This window comes from Syngnathoides biaculeatus, chromosome 15, assembly GCF_019802595.1.
Source record: "Syngnathoides biaculeatus isolate LvHL_M chromosome 15, ASM1980259v1, whole genome shotgun sequence".
Taxonomy (NCBI): Eukaryota; Metazoa; Chordata; class Actinopteri; order Syngnathiformes; family Syngnathidae; genus Syngnathoides; species Syngnathoides biaculeatus.
In genome coordinates, this window is record NC_084654.1 from 19907960 (window position 1) to 19933151 (window position 25192).

The 25192-nt window shown below is 42.7% G+C and overlaps 1 protein-coding gene across 2 annotated transcripts in view; it reads right to left on the reverse strand.

Annotated features, from left to right (window-relative positions):
• Positions 1 to 2638: 2638 nt before the first annotated feature.
• Positions 2639 to 25192, reverse strand: part of stxbp6 (syntaxin binding protein 6 (amisyn)) — a 55667-nt gene continuing 33113 nt past the window's right edge. For both annotated transcript variants that reach the window (XM_061844509.1, XM_061844510.1), the window contains exons 3-6: positions 17298 to 17428; positions 17043 to 17208; positions 8329 to 8486; positions 2639 to 4268 (exon numbers count right to left, since the gene is read on the reverse strand). In XM_061844509.1, the coding sequence (XP_061700493.1) occupies positions 4245 to 4268; positions 8329 to 8486; positions 17043 to 17208; positions 17298 to 17428 (479 nt within the window). In that variant the 3' untranslated portion in view covers positions 2639 to 4244. The remainder of the gene's footprint in view (positions 4269 to 8328; positions 8487 to 17042; positions 17209 to 17297; positions 17429 to 25192) is intronic.

Sequence of the window (25192 nt, forward strand, 5' to 3'; positions counted from 1 at the left end):
AAAGTACAGCATCATTTATGCGTGGCTCCAGCGCGTATTGATTAAGCTTTCAAAAAGTCCCACGTTACGTCGTTACAAACCGAGTCGGCTCTCGGGATCGGATCCGGGGGAGCGCCACCGTTTTACGTCGTTAAGAGGAGCCGGCATTTAGACGGATGGACGGCGTACGAAAAGGGCGGCCGATGGACTCACTTCATCCGTGCGGCGACTCGAAGGCTTCAAGTGGTCCCGCAGGGAGGGGGGGAAAGAACTGCACGTCGGGGCAGATTTGCAGCCAATCTGTCTCCTGGGTCAATATGGCGACGTACAGAATACGGAGCGGGGCTGGTGGAATGACGGGGATGCATCCTTCCATGATACTCGAGCGTTCTGGGGGTGCGTCGTGCTGAAAAGAGGGGAGAATTTAGTCGGAAATCCGGTAAAACTTTACAAAAGTGAAGATACGTGTTGACTGGTGCTGTCTGATTGGCACAACGATGCACAAATTCTCATAAAAATGCTGTTCAGAATGACATTTTTTTCGTGGACTCGACAATTTTACATAGTTAAAATGTTCTCTTTCTGAAATGTTGACTGCTTTTTGGTCAAAAACTTACCGATGTTATTTCTTCGAGCAGGCCTCATCAGTTCGTCACTCATCTTCCATGTGGAAAAAGCAATGAAAAACTGGTAGAAAATGGCACAGAACATATGTTCACATTTGCTAGTGTGCCCCCCCCCCACCCCACAAAAAATGGCCAACCGCTATATATGTTTTTTTTCCACAGACATGACAAATGCAAAAAAAAAAAAAAGAAAACAGATTGCATGAAACAGTAGAAATGTATAAAAGTATCTCATTTTATGCAGAACACCAAATATATCTGTTTGTTCGGCATTTTTTTTTTTACTGGACGACCAATATTTTCTGAAATTTCAAAAAATTGTGATCAACATGAATGACAGGCCACAACCTTCCACAAGACTCAAACTTCTTGTGGGGAAAAATCAATAATTTAGTACAAAATAATGTACTTTGTGAGTTATTGTGCCCAAAAAAAAGTGAAAAACCGCCAGAAGATTTCCCCATATATATATATATACACACACACACTATCACACACGAGAAAAAAAATCTGACGAACATCTTGGCTGCAATAGCATAAATTTACTTAAAGTATTATATTTTATACAAAAAAATAAAATAAATAAAGCTACGCGAGTGAGTCGACTACGTGGGACCAGAACACTTGAACCAATGTTTGTGCACGAGTGTTCCTCGCCAACGGAAGAATTAGCTACTGTGAGCAAACTACATTTGCTAATTTCTTTGTTTTCAAACTTCTTGCAGCCAACGCGAGTGATGCGCGAGTCAATTAAAACATCTTAAAATTTAACAAATACTTTTGTAATTTTTTTTAGTTTTTTTTAAGTTGGTTGTGGCAAACGTTGAGCAATCGTGCTAAATCTGTGCATATTTTCCATTTGCCTGCCAACTCATATACCGTAGCAATTAGCGATATTGAACAGTTTCAATCATCTACCTCATTCGGTACATCATCCACCTGCGCTCAATGCCTTTACTGTACTACACTTGACTGAAATTACAGACATAATATGATGCTCTAAATCAATGCAGCTGCCGCGTTAATAACCTTGACTTTAAAAAAAAAAAAAAAAAAAAAAAAAAAGGGACATCCTGAGAGACTGTTTGGCTCGCTCATAATGTAATTTTATACTGTTTAGGCCATGAAAACTGGGAAATAAATAAATTAAATCTATTATCCGTGACCTTATTGTGATGGGAGAGTTTGTATGTCCCAATGATCCTTGCAGCAAAGTTGTTTGGTGGGTTTGTGCCCCTGGTGGGGGCACACAGGTCCGAGGTGAGGGAACTGACTATGTACAGCTGACTAGCGCCCTCTGGTGGCAAAAGTGAGAGCTGCTGTAGGTACCTCAATAGGTCAAAGGGCAGCCTAAGCGTCCTTGAATTTTTTGGTCAAATTTAAAAAAATAATTATATATATATATATATATATATATATATATATATATGTGTGTGTGTGTGTGTGTGTGTGTGTGTGTGTATTTTTCAAAATAAATGTGGAAATGGCCTTTTAATTTGTCATCAAAAATAGTTATTTTTGCTGGAATAAAGTTTAAACTAAAATGTAATTTTAATACCCCAAAAAAAAATAAAAAATAAAAAAAAAAAAAATATATATATATATATATATGATTTTATTCAAAATAAATGTTAATGAAAATGGCCTTTTAATTTTTTTTCTCATCGAAAACAGTTATTTTTTCTGGAATAAAGTTAAAATGTAATTTTATTTTCCCCCCCCTCCAAAAAATAAAATAAAATGGAAAAATGTAGCGACGCACTGAATCGCCTTTGAAGGAATTTTACAGTACTGGCTTGTGCTTGCAGAAATTAACCGCACGGGGGCGGTCGTGCATCGTATACATTGTGCAAGCTTAACTATAATGCGTTCTATTGAGTAAAAATGAGATTCAATAGAGGCGAAATATCAAAGACGTACTAAAAACTTTTTGGGTGTGATGTGGAGGCCAAATAATCTCCAGCGAAATAATGGAGTGACATTTCAAAATGGAAAAAAAAATACATAAGGAGAAAAAAGGACAAAGACAAATGTAATAGTCACACTTTATTATTCAAAACAATAAACATCCAATGTTTTACGTTAGACTGAGGAAGTGAAAGCACTGACCATTTTTGCTGAGTGCCTTAAAATTTCAATTACAAAATACATCCGAAGTCAGTAAAATATTTTACCTTTTATCTATTATTGTTTTTTTTTTTTTTTTTTTTAATGTAAAGAAAGCTTCGCGACCACTGTTACAGAAGCGCCAGCCATGTTAGAATTGGAACGTAGCAATCTGAAGTGAAACCGGCACCAGCTGTACAACACGGACCAGAGAAGACCACGGCGGAAGCGAAGCGGATCCCAACGACTCATCAAGCCTCCCCCGCTAACACAAAAATCCTCCGATACGCAAAATAATACATTCTTCATCAAGTGCGGGACGAGCTCACAAGAAACAAAAATGGGGAATAAATATTTTCAGTCTGATTTGTGAGATATTATACATGTAAATTTACAGTGGAACTCCAAATTTTGGACATCATTAATAGCGTACTTCCGACTCAGGAGACCGCTACATTAGCTTTGTGTGCTAACCGCTTGCCAGGCAGCAATCTTTTATGATCAGAAGTAAGAGTTTATGTTATAACATTTTACATTACATTAGCGAGTGGATTACAGTCAAATTAACTATTACTGGCTTGACATTTTTTTTTTTTTTTTTGTTAAAAGAAATTTTTGATATTTTGCAGACGTCTGTTTGGAGCACTGAGATCAATTCCAGACTGTAAACATGTCGCGCTAGCTGCTTGCTCGTCAATTCACGAGTTTCACATTTTACACGATATTAGTGGTTTCGGCTTTTATATTGCTTTGGCAGTTCGCGTTAAAATGAGAATGTGCGTCGGCAACATATTCGCACTGGAACCGGTAAATTACTTGTAGACTTTTTAACGACACAAAAACCTGAATATTATTTAAAGCTACCAGGTTCAATGACGTTGGCAGTGTTGACAGGAAAAAATGATTACAGATATTTGCGAGGGTAAATTTTAAATGTAAAATGTGATATATATATATATATATATTAAATACTTTTCTATATTGCGGAATGTTTAAACAACAACAATAGTCGGACTTCAAAGTGCGCCAGGTCGCAAACGGTCCTGAAAGAGAGTCTCGGACCGGACGCCGGCGGATTTATCGATCGCAAAAGCTGCAGCGAGCAGATGTTCTCCGTTTGTTGCGCGGATGTGATTATTCATTTAGGTTCTCCCCCCCAAGGGCGTCGTCTAATTATTAATGTGGAAATGGGATTGGCTTTAAAATGTCAGTGTGTGTGTGTGTGTGTGTGGCTACCACCCACCCGAGCCCTCATAAATAAGTAAAACTGTCACAGAAAAAAAAAAAAGAAATTGGTCCAAGTCTTCGAGTCACGGCTTGAGGTTGCGAGCAGAAGCGTGGCAACGGACTTCCAGTCAACACTTCTTTGTCTTCTTCCATACCCGAAACTTAAATATGGTAAAGTCTTTTTTTTTTCCGAAAGCAACGCAAATCCGGGGGTCCTGGAGAGTGAGTGGCGATTGGTGATGACCCCCCCCCCCTCCCTCCCTCCGGCGCCCTTTCAAAGACGAGTTGGTTTTGGCAGTGGCGGTTTTAACACTTGTGCTTCATGGCAAGCTGTAAGGGGGGAAAAAAAAACAAAAAAACAATAAGGGTGGGGTTTGGAATATATGATTAATGATCGGGGGGGGGAGTTATTGACTCACATAGCAATAATCCATGCAAAAATGTATTCTGTTTATTCTAATAAAATGATATTTTTTCCCCGTTTATGTTTTGACCTGGTGTCCATAACCGCATATAACTTAAAAGCCGCTGACTGACACACACCGGACGAAGGGTGGTACGCTGGTGAGCTGGGACAGACGAGGGCGGTACAGTGCCGCACAGGAACGAGCGCTCCCGATGACAACCACTTCATCAATACTCGCGTACTCGTATAACCGAGAAGACGAAGTGACTAGGAGCAAGTAGTGAAGGTGACAAAAACGCGGTGAAAATGTCACAATGGACCTTTCCGACCTGTCAATCACTCGTACAATAATAGCCAATCAGATGGTCGCGTTGTCTTGACACGCCCCTGCCGCCATGTTGTCCCACAAGCAATGCCAGTTGTCAGTAGCGTGCGCTTGGAAAAGTTTGTATTACAAAGAAAATGGTCCTCAGATGCGCTTGGGGAACGTGCAGTTATGATGAAAGATTTCCTGCTTGGTTGATTCATTTTCCAAAGCCTAAAACACAGCTGACGACGTGTCTACAATGGATTAAGGCTTACGGAAGAGCGCACGTACAGCTAAATGTGGAATATATCAACAAACTAACTGAGGGAGAAATATGTTCTCAGTTTGATTTCATTATCATCAGTGCTTTATACATTGCAGAAGAACATCTATCCATATCTATATATCGCTGACCTGCTAAATGAAGTATGTCACGTTTTAAGCCGTATAGTCGGGTTTGTGATACGTAAATGTGCCATGTCATGCAAGGGAAATGTCTATTTGCCCATTTTTATCACATCGGACTTTTAAGACAGAGCACTGGATTCCATTACAAGCCAAGTCAAATTAATACTTCAACTCACTTCTAAAGACTACAATGATATTCGCCATCGAGTTCAAGCGGCGGATGGCTGAGATGAGTGACACCTGCAAACGAGAGAGTCTCCTCGGGGAATTCTGTGTCAGCCACTGTTCGAAATGCTTCACGTAGCGGGGAAGTCAATCTGCCGTTGGCAAGATGGGAAGAGTCCAAGGAACGTGCAGAATATGTATTTTTATTGAATACCGTAATTTTCCTGGCTTACAGAGGGCACCTGGTTACAAGCCTCAATGAGTAAATTTGTAAAGGAAATACCATTTGGTACATCCAACACCGCAGCTGTGTAAAAGCCGTAAGTGCTCCCACGGAAATCGACAATGAAACACGAGATATTTACAAAAAAAGACAGTACACAAAGAGTTTAAAGCTAGCGGGGTGCTAACGTTACCACTAATGCTAGCTAGTGCTAACGCTAACAGGACCGGTCAAAATAAAACTTACCGGTAAATATCACTGAGACACGCCAGTAACACAGCAGTAACATGCAGGCGCGGCGCTAACACTAGCGCAGTGCTAACAGGGCCAGTAAAAGGCACTTCCTCGGCAGATATATTCCACCCCTCTAATTTTGACCTTTTTCTTTCTTTTCGTTACCAAAAAATGCAAAAATTAGAATCTCGCGGCTTGTAGGCCGGAAATGACGGTACTTTTCGAATGCATTATGAATTGTTGAGCATTTAAATTTGTGCTTACATTTACAATACAATTTCATTTTCACAGGAAATGCCATGCATTTCTATTATTTCTGGGGAAGTCAATGCAAGTTTCAAAGCTTTTTTCTTTGTTGTATTTGGAAAAGTAGGCAGGAGGGGAGTGTTGGTGGTGGCGGGGGGGGTCAAGGGTTGCAGGATTTCAGCGGTTGTCGAGCTGACCAGCCGCTTGTCCTTAATGTCGCTCCATACACAAACATAAGTGTGCAAAAAGCTCACGCAGACGGGCTTCTGCAGTACCGCTGAACAATATTTAATGCAAATATCAATGAAGGCTGCCAAAGTGTAAGCAGGGAGCCGGCTGGGTGGCGTGTGACGCACAGCGACATTAGCCCGACAACTGCGGCGTAACCGACGTCGTCAGCCACACAGCAAATTGGATTTTTCCCCTCATTTTATGTGTTCATAACGACACCGAACAGCATGCGATATACTCGGGAAAGATATGGAATGAACGGAGCATGAAAGAGCACCCGAGGTGTAAATGAGTGGAGAGGGAAACATTTAGGTGGGAGCACTGAGTTACTTATTATTACCATTAGAGCTGCCGGAAAAATATATCTTGCACTTATATTCTACATGACTACAATCCAATAGAATCCTTTTCTATATGTATATTAATTATAGCTATGGGGTATGTATGCTTTAAACTAAGCTTTTAAAAAAAATTGGGAGTTTTTCTTGGGACATTACATGTTAAAATACTCACGCATTTGCTATTTTCGTGCTCTTTCTAGGATGCTTTAAAATGCCACAAAACGGTGCCAAAGCCTAAATTTACCGTAATTTACGGCCTATAAACTGCGACCGGTTTATGTGGTGATGCAGCGAATTTGTGCCTTTTTTTTTTTTTCCCCCCCCAAACGGCCGCAAGGGGGCATTCGAGCGGAAAAGGCAAAAGTGAGACCGGTGGAATATATGTGCCGAGGAAGTGACTTTTACCTGTCCGGCCCTCTTAGCGCTGCACTAGCGTGCCCCTGCTGTGTCTCAGTGATTTTTACCGGTATGTTTTTTTAACTGCCCCGATTAGCGTGGCGCTACCATTAGCTTTAGCACAACACTAGTGTTAGCATTAGCACGGCACTAGCGTTAGTGTGGCGCTAGTGTTAAACTGTGTACCGTCGTAAATGTCTCGTTTCAATGTGGGAACTTGCGGCGTGTGTATGTACCAAATGGTATTTCCTTTACAAATGTACTGGGTGAGGCTTATAACCAGGTGCACTCTGTCGGCCGGGGATTACGGTAAATAGAAATTGGTCTCAAGAAAGTATGCCAAAGTGATATATCCCGACTGAGACAAGCTTTGTCCATCAGAGGAGTGCAGGGGTTGTTAGTGGAGAGTCTTCGCTGCGTGTGCATGTAGATTACATTACTCAACTCATCATCTCAAGGTTATTTATTAATAACATTGGAAGATAATTGTGAATTGAAATTTAGGTGTTTTGGGACACTTGCAATAAACAGTATGACATGTTCCATTAGCATTTCTGCATTTTTGTTTTGTTTCAAAGATTTCGTTCACTCGAGTTAATGTTTTTGTGTGTTACTTTTTGTAAAAATATTTATTTTTGCTTTTTGTCCTCTCATTATTGCTTGTTTAAAGTTATTCTGCACTTTTGTTAATAAAAAAAAAAGTCGCTATGCACTCCCAGCCGAGCCTACTCTACTACTAAAATACATTTTGAGCAAAAAATAAAAATATTTCTTAAATTATTTTATTATAAAAAGTATTTTAAACTATACACGTATTCCTACCACGAAGTTTATTGTCAGGATAAGCTAAAAAAAAAAAATGCTTTAAATAAAACCTATTTTTTTTTAAGCTTGGAACGCATTGTTTCTTTTTCCATTCATTGTAATGGGAAATATCGATTCGGTTTTCGAACAAATAACTTCTCGAACCGCCTTCTAGAATGGATTGTGGTGGAGAACCGAGGCTATACTGTAGTTAAATTTTAAACTCTTGATGTACGCAAGCGACTTTTAAAGCGTGGTCGTATGCGGGCTCCCTCTCCTGGTACTCCGTATGTGGTGAGCTTCTTTGCAATTAAAGCAATAAAATTTCATTCAATTATAAATGTATAAAGTTTTCAGTCCAATATTTAAATTTTAAAACTTATGAAACAATTACATATGCATTTAACCACAACACATGACAGTATTCACAGGTCTTCGGTTTTATCAGTCCTGCTAACGTACATTATTATTGTCCATGATGGCATAACTGGTATTTATTGTAAAAAGTTTGAGAACAAAGTCAAAGTACGGCTCGGTTCCGGTAACCGTACTGTACGTGACGTGTGTTTAGCTATTCGACGCCACCCCGCACACAGTAGCGCGAAGTCGGAGGCGACCGGTAGCCTCACCTTGTGCGCCGTGACGGCAAACTGCTCGGCGCTGTTCATCATGTCGGCGGTCCTCTCCTCGGCCCGGCCCAGCCGCTCGCCTCGCTCGTTCAGAGCCTGGCTGGCCTTCTGCACGGCGCTCGTCACGCTGTCCGCGGCCGAGTGGAGTATGCTGTTGCCTGAAGTCCGAAACGGGGAAGAAAAAAAAAGCAAACTGACATGATCAATCTTGGGATAAAATTATTGTCATGAGTATTTGATGTTTTTTTTCCCCCTGATTAAAATGTTATAGATATATCATTACGAGTTAGAGATTGTGTAGTGCTTCACATAGGGGACCACACGTGTTGTCAGGGTAGGGATTGGACTGAAGAGGAAAAGTCTGTTCCATCCTGCACCGCTCAATCAGAATGTGGCTATTGATCCATTCTTGCTACAGTATCTGAACCTTTTCATTACTAAATCGGATCCAGGCCAAAGGTGGGGAAACGGACTGATCGTGAAGCAACTGCAAAGTCTCACACAGAAGTGAGTGATGACCCGCTGTCAACGGCACCCGGTCCAGACCGAAGTTGCGCTACAACCTGGACCGGTTGGCAAATCGATCGCAGAGTGACAGCAAACGGGGGGCATTTGAGTGATATTTGGTCTCGTGCCGAATGCGTGAAAGTCAATCCTGAGAACCACAGTCCATATAACCGCCCAGTGGATACTGGACTGAGACAAGGACATTCGAGCGGGGGATTGATCCCGCACCAGTTGCACGGAAGCGACCAATACGAACCGCTACACCATTGCGCTACAGGCCGTCATCAGCTTGAAGAAACTCATTTCCGAAAAAAGGCACGATAAGTGGGTGAGAAATGCGATGGATGAATTGTGTGGACTGGATTTTGGATGGTTTTTGTCGGTTTAAGGATAGCCTCACCAGGACGTAAAACGGGCAGAACCATATCCCTAAAAGTGGACCTCGGAAAAGGACGGCTCCTGAGATATTCGCGGAAGTCTTAAGTGCGGGGTTTCCCTTGACAATCCATCGCTCGACGGCACATCAACGGGGCTACCGCGCTACGCGAACGGCTACTTTGCAGCTGCCGGTTTCCGGGCGGGATGTCATCAGTCATTCTTACGAAGGAATATTCTCGATTATTCAATATATCGCGTGCTGCACGACAGCAGGAAGCAACCACACGTGGAGGACAGCTGGTGTTCCTTTCCAGGAGGGGCTTCATCGAAGGAAGAATGGCATTCTTGCCCGCTTCCTGTCTGAAAAGGAAGAGGAGGGGGCGGGGAAGACTATTCCTCTTGGATTCCACTTCAGACAGATCCCTCGGAATCCCTTCAAGGGAGTCCAGGAAGTAATACTCCCCATCAACGTAATCATCCCACCCTGCTGACCCTTCCGGAGGGAGGACGTCTCCATCTTGTCTTCAGGCTGCCCCCGTGGCCCGTGTCGCCACTTGCGTGGGCTTCCCCCGATCAGAGGGGGGGGGGGGGGAGGGGGGCGCTGATTGGAGCCCGTGGGAGTGGATTACGCTACTAAAACCAGAGTTCAGCTCAGTGAGTAGTTAAAATCATTAACTCCACTATTAAGTTTTTAGCACATTTCATATTTGGATTTTTGTAGATGTCGTGTCACCATGATTGGCAAAAAGAAATTACAAATGATTGCCTAAATGATTCGTTCCATAAGTTTTTGCTTTATCTTTGGATTTTATGGGATATTTTGTTGCATATTTGTCAATGACAAATTATGACTGTATTAAAAATATACACTGTACCTGCATATATTTTTAAATAGAATCTTGTTGAAATATTAAATAAATATTTTCTTGGGTAATTTAAGTTGCAAAGTTTTTTTCATTCAAATAAATGTAACATTTTACATCATTTTAATTAAAATGACAAAAGAAAAAAAAAAAAAATCACTGAATATATTGTATATTATACTTGTAAAAATAATTATACTCTCGGTGCGATAGGCTAGCAACCAGTTGAGGGGGTACCCCGTCTCCTGCTCAAAGATACCTGGGTTAGGCTCCAGCATTCCTGTGGCCCTTGTGAGGATAAGCGGCTCAGAAAATGGATGTAATTATACTGTGGCTATTATTTGCAATGCTATTCTTTCTAGAACATTTTAAGACTAAAGGTAGAGTTGTCGCCGGTCAATCACACGGTGCCAAAAAAATTGGGGTATTTGAATGGTAATTGATCCCATGGAAGTCAACAAAGTGAACCGCACCAAGTACGACACCCAGTCCAGAGCAAAGGAGGACTAGACCCGGGACTGGTTGCCAGTCAAAATAGGGTGACTGAATACAGAATTCGAGTGGGCACGGATACGTGCCAGCCCCATGAGAGCCCATCGTAAGCCGCGATTCTCAGCAAGGCGCGGCAGGCAAACGGCGGCGTTGCCGGGCAGAACGAGCCCGTCCTCACTCCACGAACAGCAGAACGCCAGACGCGCTCGACAAATCGCAAACAGCCACGTTCACGCTCAAGAGCGATCATATAGGACGCTTACTTGGCCGAGCGCGCGCGGCGGTCAAGTACGCCAGCGTCGCGCACACCAAGTCTTATCACCGCCGTGCAAGGATAACGCCTGGGGGGGGATGACGCTGGTGTGTGGGTGGCTAGAAGGGAAGGGAGACTTCTTTCTTTTTCTTTTTTGTAACAATCGCTGCACTCAAATATTGGCAAGTACGCGCTTAGCTGCACTTCAACAGGTTCAGAATAATCGAGCGGCATATTGTCAAAAGAAGCTTCAGAGGAAGAAGCGACGAAAACCGTCACGGATACTTCAAAACATGGCGTCGTCCTAAGGGATGTGGACATCCCATGTGATATTTTTCCAATAATTCCCAAATGCAATTTTCATTTCCAGTGATCAAATTAGAGGAGATTTTTAGAATATCGACCCATCCATTTTCCATGCTGCTGGTCCTCAGAGTGGCTGATTTGAGAGGCGGTGCAGCCCTTGGACTGGACTTGAGGCATAGCAGAACCGAAGTCGAGGAGAATACATGCATATAATAAATAAAACCATCATCTTACCAGAGTTACCAAACACTGCAAAATGAAAGTAGTGTTTTCCGTAGTGCTGGCACAAAAAAAAAAAAAATCATTTTAATTTGGGGGGTTGGTAACCCTTAAGGCCTACTTTGACAAAAAACCTTAACTCAAAATTGTACAACTTTCCCTTTATTGTTGACTCATGAGGAAAGTTTTGGCTGTACAAAAAAAGACATTTAGGTCTGAAGAGTCTGATCATTTTTTTCATATTTCTGAAGGGCTTGTTCCAATTTAGGTTCTCTATCGCCTTCTATGCCATTTTCTTAACGTGGTGCAGATACACTCCACTTCATGCCCGTCCTGGGTTTTTCTGCCGCTTCCCCATTCTATCATATACGGTTAATACTCGAACGTCCCCGTTCTCAAACAAATCGGTTTTTGGACGAAAAATCTTAATTTTTTGCTTCTGTTTTTGAACGAAAATCGGTGCTCGAACGCCCACGACAAAACCCGGAAATAACCCCACCCCATTATTGCTTGTTTAAAGTTATTCTGCACTTTTGTTAATAAAAACCTTTACAAGGCTGGGGGCCGAGTCGCTACAGATACGGCAATGCACTCCTGGCCTAGCGTTCTCTACTACTAAAGCATACATTTTAAGCAAAAAAATGAGTACATTTCTCAAATTATTTTATTATATTATTTAACCTATACACGTGTTCTTACTATGCAGTTTATTATCAGGAAAAGCTGGAAAAAAAACTGCTTTAAAAAGCCTAATTTTTTTAGGATTGGAATGTAATTTTTTTTTTTCTCTCCATTCATTATAATGGGAAATATTGATTCGGTTTTCGAACAAATCGCTTCTCGAACCGCCTTCTGGAATGGTTTGTGGTCGAGAACCGAGGCCGCACTGTACCTGCATTCAAAAGCACGGCGCGCTCTGCGATTTTCAGAAGACGATTGTCAGCTTTGCAGACACGCACGCGTTTAGAAACGATTGTCATCATCGCAGCCCCGACTTGAAGGAATTTGTCAAAGGCAACGCCGCAAGACGGGCAAGCGCTGAAGACCATTAGCAAGGACCGCTCCATCTTGCGCTGGCCTTCGCAACGCAACTTTCCTTCGGTTGCATTTGTCAGCAACACGCGGTGAAGGTAACCACCACCACCACCACCCCACCCCACCCCAGACAGTGAACATAACTCAGAAATAACCTTTGGGAGCTTAGGCGGAAATCCCTACCAAGCCTGTACTACCCCCGCTGACAGTGACAAGTCATATCAGGAGTGGATTTCAACCTTGCGCTCACTGTGAGCGTCCAGCTATATTAACAAGTCTCTACAGAACAGAAGTTTAACACTAAAAAAATGACTGAAGAGCGACGCAAGACAAACTCACAAAATTGTGACTGATCACCGCCTACTGGGAACAGCAATTGTCGAATTTGTCTTCATCTTTGACTCATTAACATGCACAAAGTGGCCATACTATAATTAATTTCCCAGACTGTTTATGGGCCTCTGTTGGGGCTGCTGTTCTGGCTAGCAACACATTGTAACTCTTTGGTTGTGCGAACAGTAGCATTGATGAACAGATAATTACGGTTACTACAAATTGCCTCTTGGTGAGACGGAATGTCAAAACGTGTGCTAGTCGACAGCAAACACGAATCATCTAAATTTGTCACCGTCATCGTTGACTTTTTACCAACATATAGCACATTTTAATTCATCCTAGATTGTGTTTTCATAGGAGTTGCAGTTTTGGTTAGCGACTGTTCAAATGACCTGCATCGTTAAAGCTTAATGACCCTGTTGGAATGATAGCATCTATGAAATGACATAAAACGGGACTAGGAACAACCAATTGTCTATTCCTGATGCGAACATCAGTTTGAGGGAGATGGATTATTGATATTGGCGCCTAGTGATTATTTGGTACGGAAGCGTATTGCCGCCACACCAAAAAAAAACAAAAAAACAAAAGTTGCTACAACATTATAATGTGATATATTTCACATTATAATGTGATTCGTTTCACATTATAACATAGAAAATAAATAAATTTCACCCCTCTTCACCCCCCCCCCAAAAAAGAAGCAATTACTTCCGGTTCAGATGGGCAGCAGACATAAGACATTTAGTGTTGCACAAAACATGGATTTGGTGAGCTTTTTACGGAGTCATGATGTGCTCGAAGATTGCATCTTGCATGAAGATAGCAGTTTACGCATGGAGCAAGATCATGTAAGTTTTTTCTTAGCATCCTATAGTTTTGTGCTCTTTTATGCTAGCGAGCAAACACGTGAGCACAAGTTAGCCCAGGGAAACTCCTGTGAGAAATTATTTGCAGTATGTTTGCAAATTCATCCGTATTAGGAATCCTCAAGTCGAGGGCATGATTTCCCAACTGGTGGGTCGACCAAGAACCAAAAGTCCTCAGTTCACCACATTGCCGAACGACGCTCAATGAATTAGTATGCAAACCAATACACTGTCGTGACGTGGCACAATAACACCGTTTATGTGAAATGATTCACGTTATAACGTGAAATGATTCACGTTGTAACGTATAATTAACCACATTGTAATGTGAAACGATTCACGTTATAACGTATAATTAATCACATTGTAATGTGAAATGATTCACACTATAACGTGCAACGTATCACGTTATAATGTGGTACCGACCTTTTTTTTTTTGGGTGTGGCAGCAATACGCTTCCGTAATTTGGAGCACAGCACCTTTTAGAAAGAAACGCAGTCGTCCAGATGTCTTACCTCGTCTTGTCAGGTGACTACGGTGAGCAACCAGATCTTTCCTCACTCTGTTCATAAACACTTTGCAACGGACAACGACTGAATCTACCGCTTGGGCTTCTGTAGTGAAGAAATATTAACAGCAATTATCCATTTTTTTTGGATTGTCAAACATTTTGGAGGAAATTAGTCAATTTTTTTGTTACTATGTTTTTCAGTTTAGTATGAAGGAACTGGGTAACTTTTAATCTGAAATAACTGAAAATAATTAATGTGAGATGAAAGAAAAAGATTGATGTGGATGTTAAAGTACTTGATGAAAACGGTAGGGGCGGATTGAGCAGAGTACACCTGTTCGGGCCACCGTAGTTCTTGTAGAGGTAACCCGAAACGACTCATCGACAGGCACATCACTTCGGCTGCATTCACACAAACTTTCCGACGGACAGGAACTCAAATGGATGAGGAGGGGAGACTGGGGGAGGCGACATTGTTACGGCACCGAGTCTAACTCTTAAAAGGAGCTTTGAAAAAAGAAAAATGCTCAAAAGACGAAGAAAAAATGGTCATGAAAGTGACTGTTTAATGGATGGTGAGGGGAGATCGAGCTAGCTGAGATAGTTAAGGCACTTGTTAAAACGCTAACATGAACCCTAATAAAAAACATTTGAAAAGATTGCAACAATGACGACAATACTGCAGTAGAAACATTTTTCTACTTTTTATATTTGTCACCATGCTGGTATTTTGCACTTTCAATCATCAGCGTCCATTTATGAAAAGCTTCAAAACCCTGAAACACCGAGATCGAAGATTCCCAAGCAGATTCTACAGTCCAAAAGAGGTGAAAACACCGCAAAAGTCTCAGCCGATGAGGGTCCCCCACAGTTATGGTCCCACACCTGAGCAGCCTCATGGTTTTTGTTTTGCACTGGTGTGAGACTTAAACTGGAGTGGACAGCGACGCTGGACATCCCAACGAGGGTCCTGTCACGGGGAAATGTCGGTTGTCGTTCGCACACAACGAGAAACAAGAAAGCCCGATCGGATCCTTGCCGCTCTCGGACCTCAAGAAAGAAATTCTGTCGTACTTAAGCCTTGGATCTTGGACTCCAGAGTTGCACCCAAATAACCCCCCCTCCCCCCACCCCACGTCATTTCTTTGCGACTAATTACAGTCTTCGGGCAACATCAAAACGCTACCTCATTAAAAACAACCCGGCTCTGAATCGTTAGAGAGGTCCAAGTGACTCGGCGTGTTTGCCGGTGAGCCGAGGAGGGCGAGATGTGTTTCTATTAACAAGTCCATGAATAATACAAAAGTGGAACAGTACTCAAAGATGAGTTGAGGGTAAACAGATCGATATCGGATTTATCCGGGGCAGGATGCTCCACTCTCTGCTGGCTTTATGAACAAAACTATTTACATCCTCGCGGTCAGGAAATGACAGAATTGGCTGCTGGGGTTCTACACGCGGATTGATGCTTATAATATTGAGGTTACTTCAAGGGGCGGAAATGAACCGTTCCTTTGACAAACAATCGGATGAATAGGGCTTTATGACAGCACATATGTGAATGTTTTGCAATGATTCACCGAGTAGGGATGAGCACTGGCCATATTTTCTCGACTGACCTTGGGGAAAATGAAGTGCAAATTTTAAAGGATACGTTTTGAAATCCTGTTTTCAAGGCAGTGTCATGATGAGACCGCGGATTTTACCCGAGGACTCGTCTACGAGTGAAGTTCCGCGTGGTCGAAGGTCAACTTCCTGTAGCAGACGTCATTTCGTTCGTGTTGAGACCAAAAATCGACAGCGCCTCTGATGATCCCAAACAAGTCAAGCAGTTCATTTTGGCTGAATGACCGTAATTTCCAGCCTGTAAACCGCAACTTTTTTTCCCCCCCACCCGCTTTCAACCCCGCGGTTTTTGCAGTGAAGCTGCTAATTTGTGCATTTTTTCCAAACGGCCGCAAGGGGGCACTCGAGCGGAAAAGGTAAGAGTGAAACTGGTGGAATATATGTGCCGAGGAAGTGACTTTACCGGTGCAGCCGTGTTAGCGCTGCGCTAGCGCGTTACTGCCGTGTCTCAGGGATTTTTACCAGTATGTTTTTGTTTTGTTTTTTTTAACCGGCCCTGCTAGCGCGGTGGCACTAGCGTTAAACTCTCTGTGTACCGTCCTTCTTTGTAAATATCTCTTGTTTCAACGTGGGCACTTGCGGCTTTTACACGGCTGCAGCCTATGTACGTACCAAATGGTATTTCCTTTACAAACGTACTGGCTCTGGCTTATAACCAGGTGCGCTCTGTAGGCCGGGAATTACGGTACTTTGGATTCCACTGAAGTTCAGTAGATTCAGAGTTTAGCATTTGCAAATTCTCAGTTACTTCCTGGAAAAACTCAAACCATTTCTAATTCATAAATCCTGCTTTGGTGCAATTTGGTGGCATCTTGGTGGGGGCCTTCATTCAGTCCGATGAATTTGATTCATGTGAAGATGAACATTTATTGTATATTAGTAAAATGCAGTAATCTACATGTTTTTTAAAAAAAGGTTCTTGTCTCTTCTAGGCAATTCCCAGTACCAACATTTTTGGATGGGTGTCAATTACCCGCAGATTTATTCGCAGCAGGGTTCGGTCTGTACCCCCTACGTATACGGCTCTACGTTAATATTTAGGGGGGCAGAATTCTTAAACAGTTCATCTTTTTTGGAAAATTTTTTAGGATGATATTTGACAGTTTTAAAATCCAATTTTGACAGCAGTGTTGTACTGAGCAGATGTTCACGCGGACGCAGGTTCTAGTTGAGAGAATAGCTCACTTCACTTTGCCTTAATCAGAGCGTTTATTATCCATAATTAGACCAATGTTAGCTAGACAACTATCAATCGACTAGACGAAATAAAAGAGCATGCATTATGTGGCCCCAATTTTTTTTTTTTTTAGGGTCTCACCTCCCAGCAGTTTGGACTGACAGTTGACAAATTCCGGTTTTCGCGTGGGGATGTAGCGCTGGCAGGTGTGGTGAAGAATCTGGACAAAGGTGCACTTCTCTCCCGCGGAACCGGCGACCCACTGGTCAAAGGCGTTATCGAACGTGAGGTCGAACTCCGGGGAATCCTTTGCGGGAGCATAAGTGTTCAATTCTTTGCTCAAAGACGAACGATCGTGAACATAAAACTATCACGTTGAATTTTAACTGGGCTTACTTTGTTACCGTCGACGCCGTTGACCTGCCGCAGTTGGTCGATTGTCCACTGCGAGCGTTTGACGAAGCCGGACGACCCTTGGAACTGCTTCACTTTGGTGATGGTGACGTGGGCGGGCTTCTTATTTGTCACTGAAAAAGAAATGGATCGAAATTACTACATTCATCGGCCACGAAAACGTCACAAAGCGTCGCTACTTTCGATTCCGAGATTCAAGATGTACATACTCCAGTTTAAGCCTCACTGCAAATACCGGAAGACTGCAACTAATTGACCCAAATACATATAGCCTTGATTAATATTTTAAACTGTAAATTAAGACTGAGGCAATATCATCTTAAAATAAAATCCCTCGCCCCAACAACAACAACGAAAAAATATGATCTGAATTTTAAGGCCGATATTTCTTCCGAATAAAGTTTGAGGACTGCCACGTGTGAGTCTCACATTTTCAAAAATGTTAAAGATGTGTGTAAAAGATTTAAAATGTTCTGATATTAGTGTTTATACAAATAATAAAAGCTCCTTTCCTCCGACTGCTGAATCAACGTTATAAGGAGTTTCCAAACTTTGCATTGGAAGAAGCGGTGCTGGTTTTACGGCTCTGCTGACCTCCCGTCCCCGGCTGGCCTCTCCCTGACAGGATTACGTACACTTCCTTTGGACGTCCATGTTTGCTTACGGATCATGCGGGCTCATAGCGTGCTTCTCGGAGACGGCCTGTTCCTTTTATTGCTTTTACAACCCGGCGAGTGGACCTCCGCTTCCGCCATCCGGTGTGATCTATTGTGTGGGCCTCAGATAAGAGGAAGCGTTCGGGCCACTTTCTCCATTGTTGCGCCGTTCCGCCGCACTCCGAAAGTCGGGGCCTATCTCTGGCTCATCTCACCTTCCGCCGTGTAAGCCCTGGCTCTCGTTTGGGTCCCTTCGGCTCTGCTGGCCATTTCTTTAATGTGATTTATCCAAATACAGGCAGGGCCCGTCGTTGCATCAAGTGAAAAATTCGGGGGGGGGGGGGGGGGGGGGGGGGGGGGGGGGGGGATGTTCGGGTATGTTCCGTGCATCCATTTGGACAGCTGCAGCTAATACGTGAGGTGTTGGCCCGCGGTCACGGGAAGGAATAAAGGCTGACGGAAAGCCACAAGCATGACCAAACAGATGAGGTGAACGATAGCATCACGATACAAAATTTCTAGGGGCCCAAAAAGTTGACAGCTGGATTCAAAGGAGCAACGTAGAGGAGGGCTGACGACACTAAAAGGTGCGTGAAATCACAGCAGAATTATTTCTTGCATCTGTTCGTTTATCGTGAGGAGAGCTAAAGCTGTTGCTGATAAATGACGCCTCCCCCTCTGACAAATCGAGGATTGGCAGTAACGAAATGGGGAATTGTGAACTCAACCAAAAACCGAAATCAAATTACCTTCATGTAAGTTCACCAGAAATGTCTTGGGCAATAAGACGCTTTACAGTATAATGTTCAAAGCTGGTTATTTAAAAAAATTAAAAAGTACATTTTGGTTTTTATGAACTACAGTTTTCTCGCTACAAGGCAGTTCACGTTATGCAGCCTCCCTATTACACATTTTTTTGTGTTAGTAATCCCCCCCACAGTGTGGCAAGCTTTTGTTTATAGCACATGAATGCAGATTGTGTTCTGTATCCTGATTGGCTAAGGGAAACCCTACGTTGGGTTCTGCCTCCAGATTGGTTAATTTGTTATTTCTAAAAAACTATACACCGTAATTCGCAAGCCGACAGAGTGCACCTGGTTTCAAGCCTCACCGAGTACATATGTAAAGGAAATACCATTTGGTACATACATACGCTGCAGCTCTGTAAAAGCCGCAAGAGTTTAACACTAGTGCGGCGCTAGTGCTAACGCTAACACTAACAGGGCCGTTTAAAATAAAACCAGTAAAAACACAGACACGCCAGTAATACAGCAGCAACACTAACACAGCACTAACAGGGCCGGTAAAAGTCACTTCCTCGGCACATATATTCCACCAGTCTCATTCGTACCTTTTCCGATTGAGTGCTCCATTGTGGCCGTTAAAAAAAAAATGAACAAATTTGCCGCATCACCACATAAACAGCAGGGTTGAAAGCGCGTGGAAAAAAAGTCACGGCTTGTAGGCCGCAAATTATGGTATGAATTATAGTAAATGTTGTGAAAGTTATGAAACAAGGCTTCAAAATTGTGAAAACTCAAGCTATTGTCTCATCTCAAGTTTTGTGGGCATGTCTGCTGAATGTGTGAAACCTTGACACACCGAAATATGGCGACTACTTCATATAGTATTTCTACATATACTCTTGAAACCAGATGTTTACACACTATATAAATGAAACACTGTATAGACATGAAACCAGACAAGATAATATCTCCTTTCATTTAACATTGGTCTTTGAAATTTCTCATAAAACTGACTAATCTCGATGTACTGAAAAACAAACCCGATACGGGAATAGCGTTGACATTTTTCCATTTAATTGTATTTATTTTCATTTGTGTGTGTGGCCCAAAATCAAATTTTTAACAGACTGGAAAGGAAAAGAAAGTGAAAAAGAGAAAGTGAAAAGAAACACGCTTTGAGGGGCTGAACCAAACATTCAGTAGTTGCAAATTCACCAACATCAACAATTGGAAACAAACATGAGGGCTCGACGATTGAGAAAAGCAGTTATGTAACAGTGAAAATATTTTACTCGCAGCATATTCACTGGCAGGCCTCGCTGCACTGTTTGCTTTTGAATTAAATAGGAAGTTACGTGATACCTGAAACTTAATGTTGGAAAGCATCTGTCTGAAGGACGCGGAAGGTTCTCGCATCAGCGGCGAGGTCTTAAAAGTGACAGGCGACTTTGACGCTTTCAAATTAATTTCATATTCAGTTGACTTTCACTTTTTGTCCCGGCCGTCGAAAACTAAAAAGATTTTACGGCTAGAAGCACCGACGTGAGCGAAGTCGCTATTGTCCCCATGCTTGCTTGCCCCCCCCCCCCCCGATAAGGTTTCTTTCCCATGCTCCGATGGTGACAAGCGGATCAGTTCCTTGTTGTGTTTGGCCACGAACGTCACAGCCCGAAGGGGGGAAAAGTCGACTTACGGCAGGCCATGCAAAAATATTATCGCACTTGTGTTGAGACGGGTGGGGGTTGACAAAATAGCATGTTGTCATACCGGACTGAATGAATGTAAAAACAAATGATTTGACCGAGGAAACAGATTGAGAGGATGAAACGTGTGACTGAATTGAGAAAATAATACCAATCAAGCTCAAAGACAAACCATTTCCTGTGCCAAATGGGAAAACAAGACATCTTACGTCCCTTCAGCCTTTTTGCTATGGCTGAGCCTTGAAAGAGAGAAACGGGCACATAAGAGAAGTTGACCTGTCAATTATTCTGACCACTTTTGCGAAACTGTATTCTGTAATCCCAGGACAGAGTTGTAAAATTTTAATTCTCACTTCCGTGTCCGAGAAGTATATGACACTCGCGGGCCCTGGTAATTTTCCACTCGAGTCAGCAGAGTGTGCTGCGCGGCTCCATTTTAAACGTTGAGTAGTAAGCTAGTCGTGAAACTCAAATGTTAAGAGTTCTAAGGACTGGGGTTGAAATCCCGGCATGTGTAGGGTTTGCATGTTCTCCCCGTGCCTGCGTGGGTTCTCTCCGGGTACTCCGGTTTCCACCCACGTCCCCAAAACATGCAACATTAATTGTGCACTCTAAATTGCCCCGAGGTGTGAATGTGAGTGCGACTATTTGACTTTATGTATGTATTTACTGGCTGAGGGCTCAAGTAGCTGGTTGCCAAGGGAATACATTTTTTTTTTTTTGTACGGGACACTCTGCGAAATATTACCCAAAATCCATCCGCTCGGCTATTAGAAGAAGTAGTTCCAATGAGTGAGACCATTGCTAGCGGAGTTGAGGGGTTACGCAAAAGAAGTTGTCCAAATGTGTGACAATTACGAGGCGGAATCAAATCTACTCTAGGTGCTATCTTCAGAGAGGCCGCCTCATGGATTTTATCAGCAGCACCGCCTGGACCGGCGTGAACGGCGCCGAACAAAAGCCCTCTTGAGTCCTTTCACGAGGTTTGAACACTGACTCCTGTGTATGAGGGCAGCGGCCAGGCAAAACGGTGGCCATGCAGTGACAAGACACAAGGAGTCAATAGGGTGCACCGCCGGAAACAATTAAGCCCTTGAAGAGATTAACGGAGGACGACTGGATAGCCCGCGTACACACGATAATAAACATGTAATAGAGACGCTTTGGTCTGAAAATGTTCAGTTGTGTCGGGTCAACAAGCGAAGGTGAAGTTTGGGAAGAAAAAAAAATGTTTTTTTGTCTCCAGTTTGTACGAGTTATTCACTGGGCTTTGACACTCACCCAAGGACGACACATTCAAACGCGAGAACAAATCAACGTGGAGGTGTGCACAATGAATGCACTCCAAGTGGAACCGGGACTTTGAGAGTCAAGGCATTCAAAACTTTGTTAAAACTTTGTTTGGATAGGTTCAACTAACTGTTGCTATATTACTTGTTTTGGTTTTGAATAAATGAAACCCGTTCCGAGGTGTCATGAAATGGAACATCGGCTTTGTCAGCAGACCCTCGACAATCAAGAATTGCAGTCGGATCGGTTTTTAACTTTGCCCAAATTGACCTTTTTGAGAAGCGGTTTTGCCCAACCACTCAAAGCGCCGCTTCCACTGAGAGGCCAACGACCTTCGTGGCTTTCTTCACAATGACGACTTTTGCTAATCACTGCAAAAAACGTCTGCCGTTTTTCAACAACAACAAAATAACATGAAATAAAGTGCAGTGTGTATACATTTATACTATTAAAAACAATTTACATGACTGTGTACACATACCAATGGAGTAACACTGCTAATTCTTGAAATATCCTCCATATGGGAATAAACGTGTAATTATCAGATTTCAAATACAAACATTGCTTTTGTTGTCCATCTGTGTCATAAAATGTGTGCATGAATTTTGAATTAAAATGCAATCATTGTAGGATGTCACACCCTGATTTGTGTTTCAAACGGTGGACTTGACATTGCACCTCAATATAGCGCACCAATAAAATCCTTTCTTTCAAAAATTCTTGGATACTGCTTTCACCGTTCATTGGTAGTAATATTTAAGAATTAGCGGTAATAGCAAAGTAATAGTTTTAATATAATCACAATACATCAAAGATGAATTTCCTCCACCCCCCGAATTTGGGGGCTCTGTTAGCATTAACCTATGCCCCCTGCATAGATGGGTTGCTTATATGACCAAAATGAGGCCCACGTATTGACCCAACTTTAACACTTTTCCGTTCAAACTTAAAGTTCAAGTGTCATCCCTATAAACATTTTAAAATAGATATTGAACTGAAAAATACATAACATTATTCACTTCAATGTCTATAGCAAAAAAAATAAATGAGCGCAGAGCGCGGCATCAATGCGCAAAGTTGCGGAAGTGTCATTCGACGTCCAAGTGGTCGCCATAATGGCTGCATCTCCTGCCCGTGACATCACCCTGGACATTCGCCATTGAAAACACGGTGTGGCCCCAACTATGGGACACGCCCCTTCAGACACGGGAGCTCTTTTCGAAGAAGAGAACTTCTCACAATCGAGTGAAGTGTCCGGGGCAATATTACCCAATTGTTTCGAGCCATATTTAGATGATATGCGGATCACTTCGAACTAACAACAGTCTCCCAGACAATATGTATGAGCCAGCCCGGCCGAAGCCGGGCTCGTCCGCGAGGCACGACGCGGAAGCCTTTGCCGGGGAGCCCGACACGCACATCAACACATTTAGCACCCCTGTCATACGTACACGGAGCTTTTGTTATGTTAGGATAGACGGATTACGTGGTCCCCTCAAACTATTATTTTTTTAGTAGCTGTATACACACCTACCTGTCAATTGGAACCCACGAAGCTCTCGTCCTTTGCACCCGTGCAATCCATTTTTCACAACGAGCCGGGTCTTTTTGAAAAGTATGAAGAGCGAATCCATCTTCCCGGGCGTTTGAACAATATCCAGCAATGCAACGAGCCGGCGTTTTGGTTAACACGAAGGAACAACGAGCTACCTTCCCGGAGGTAAAACTAATGGAAACAAACGAGTCCACTCGGGGGCGCCTCTGCCCTGTACGTCACCTCCCAGTTTTTCTCGAAAACAAATCCCTCGAGAGGATTTTCATGGCGGGAGTTACAAAAAGCCATGTCAAACTCATGTTTTGTGGAGAGAAAAAAAAAAAAAAAAACGCATGCGTCCATACCAGCTACCGTTTTTTTCATTAACAACATACTAAAAATCATCCATATCATGACAGTGGCACTTTAAGGCCATCCCTGCACATTTGATAACGCTGATGCCGTGTTCTGCTTGTTGCGGGTAAGGTGTGGCACGCGAAGTCGCCGCAGATGAATGTGACATTTCACACACACACACACACACACACACACACACACACACACACACACACACACTCGACAATAACAATAAAGTTCGTGTTCATAGTTAAACTCCTGCACGTAGAAACTTCTTTTTAAGGCCATTTCCAAGTCATATAAAGGCACATTATCCCCCCCTCCAAGTTTGTCCATCACCCTGCACTCTTCAGACCACTAAATAAAGCTGCTATTGAGGCTGAGCCAATTCCACACACACACACAAAGCATTCCTCTGGAGATCAAGCTCTACGATACCGACAAATATTTGATTACAACAGGCCTCTCCGTCTGGAGCATTCTTTCCCCCGCCGATGTATGTTATGGATTGAATGTGCTTCCATAATGCCAGTCAATAACGCTCCATTTGTAGCAAATGACACAAATTTCTATGCTTTATGTATGTTCCATTAAGTATTTTGCGTGTGTACTTGGGGCTGTTATTGCTTTGGCACGGTGTAATTGGTAAATGAATATCACACTACCCCCCCCCCCCCCTGGAGTCACGTAAGGGATAATCATAAAAGTAATTGATTCATTTATCATTAATTCCAGGAAATTCAGCATGCCCAATCTCTTTGCTAAATGAGATCGTTGCAGTAGCCTTGCTTGGAATACGTGCTTGTTACGCGCTACGTGCCAAAACTCTGGAAAGTGTTTCACGCGGGAAGACGTCATGGTAAAGTGTCGAGGTGTCATCGCACGGTAAACATGGAATAAACAAGCCGCTTTCAGAACAAGGTACAGTACATTCCTGGAGAGTTACGCTTGCTTTCAGGATGATCTAAACTGAATTCCTGGAAGCAAAAAAAAAAAAAAAAAACAACTTTGAACCTGGGTCACGTACAACAAGCCAGATAGTTTCATGCCGAATGGCTTCAATAATTTATAGAAAATAAATAATTACATCAAAATTACTAATGATTACATGAAATTATAGCACTACTTTATGTCACAGATACCAGTTGTGACTCGAAACCTCGAGTGGCTTGAAAGTGAAAACATATGCCGTGTCAAAACAAATGCATTTCAGGCCCATCTCCAGACCTTCTTTCCTTCCTCGGCCAGCTGTTCTGCTTCAAACAAGGTCCACTGGAGGTTGTCTCTGCGGTTAATACGAAAGGCTTGGACCGGGATTAGGATTGCACAATTACGTTACGAGCGGATCCAAGAACGGCATTAAATGTGAGGACACCTTTACGAAAACAAATGACATTTGGAATACCGCGGTGTTTTGCAAAGGAACGAAAAAAAATAATAAATCTTTACCTTTTGACCTCACAAAATACTAGCTTATGGCAGCGAGCGCGGGATGCTAACGTTACCTTCTATTGACCTTCACGCGCTGCACAAAAAGATGGATTCAAACACTGGCAAGCAGTCACAGAAGCTACAAATCACTGTCGTTGAT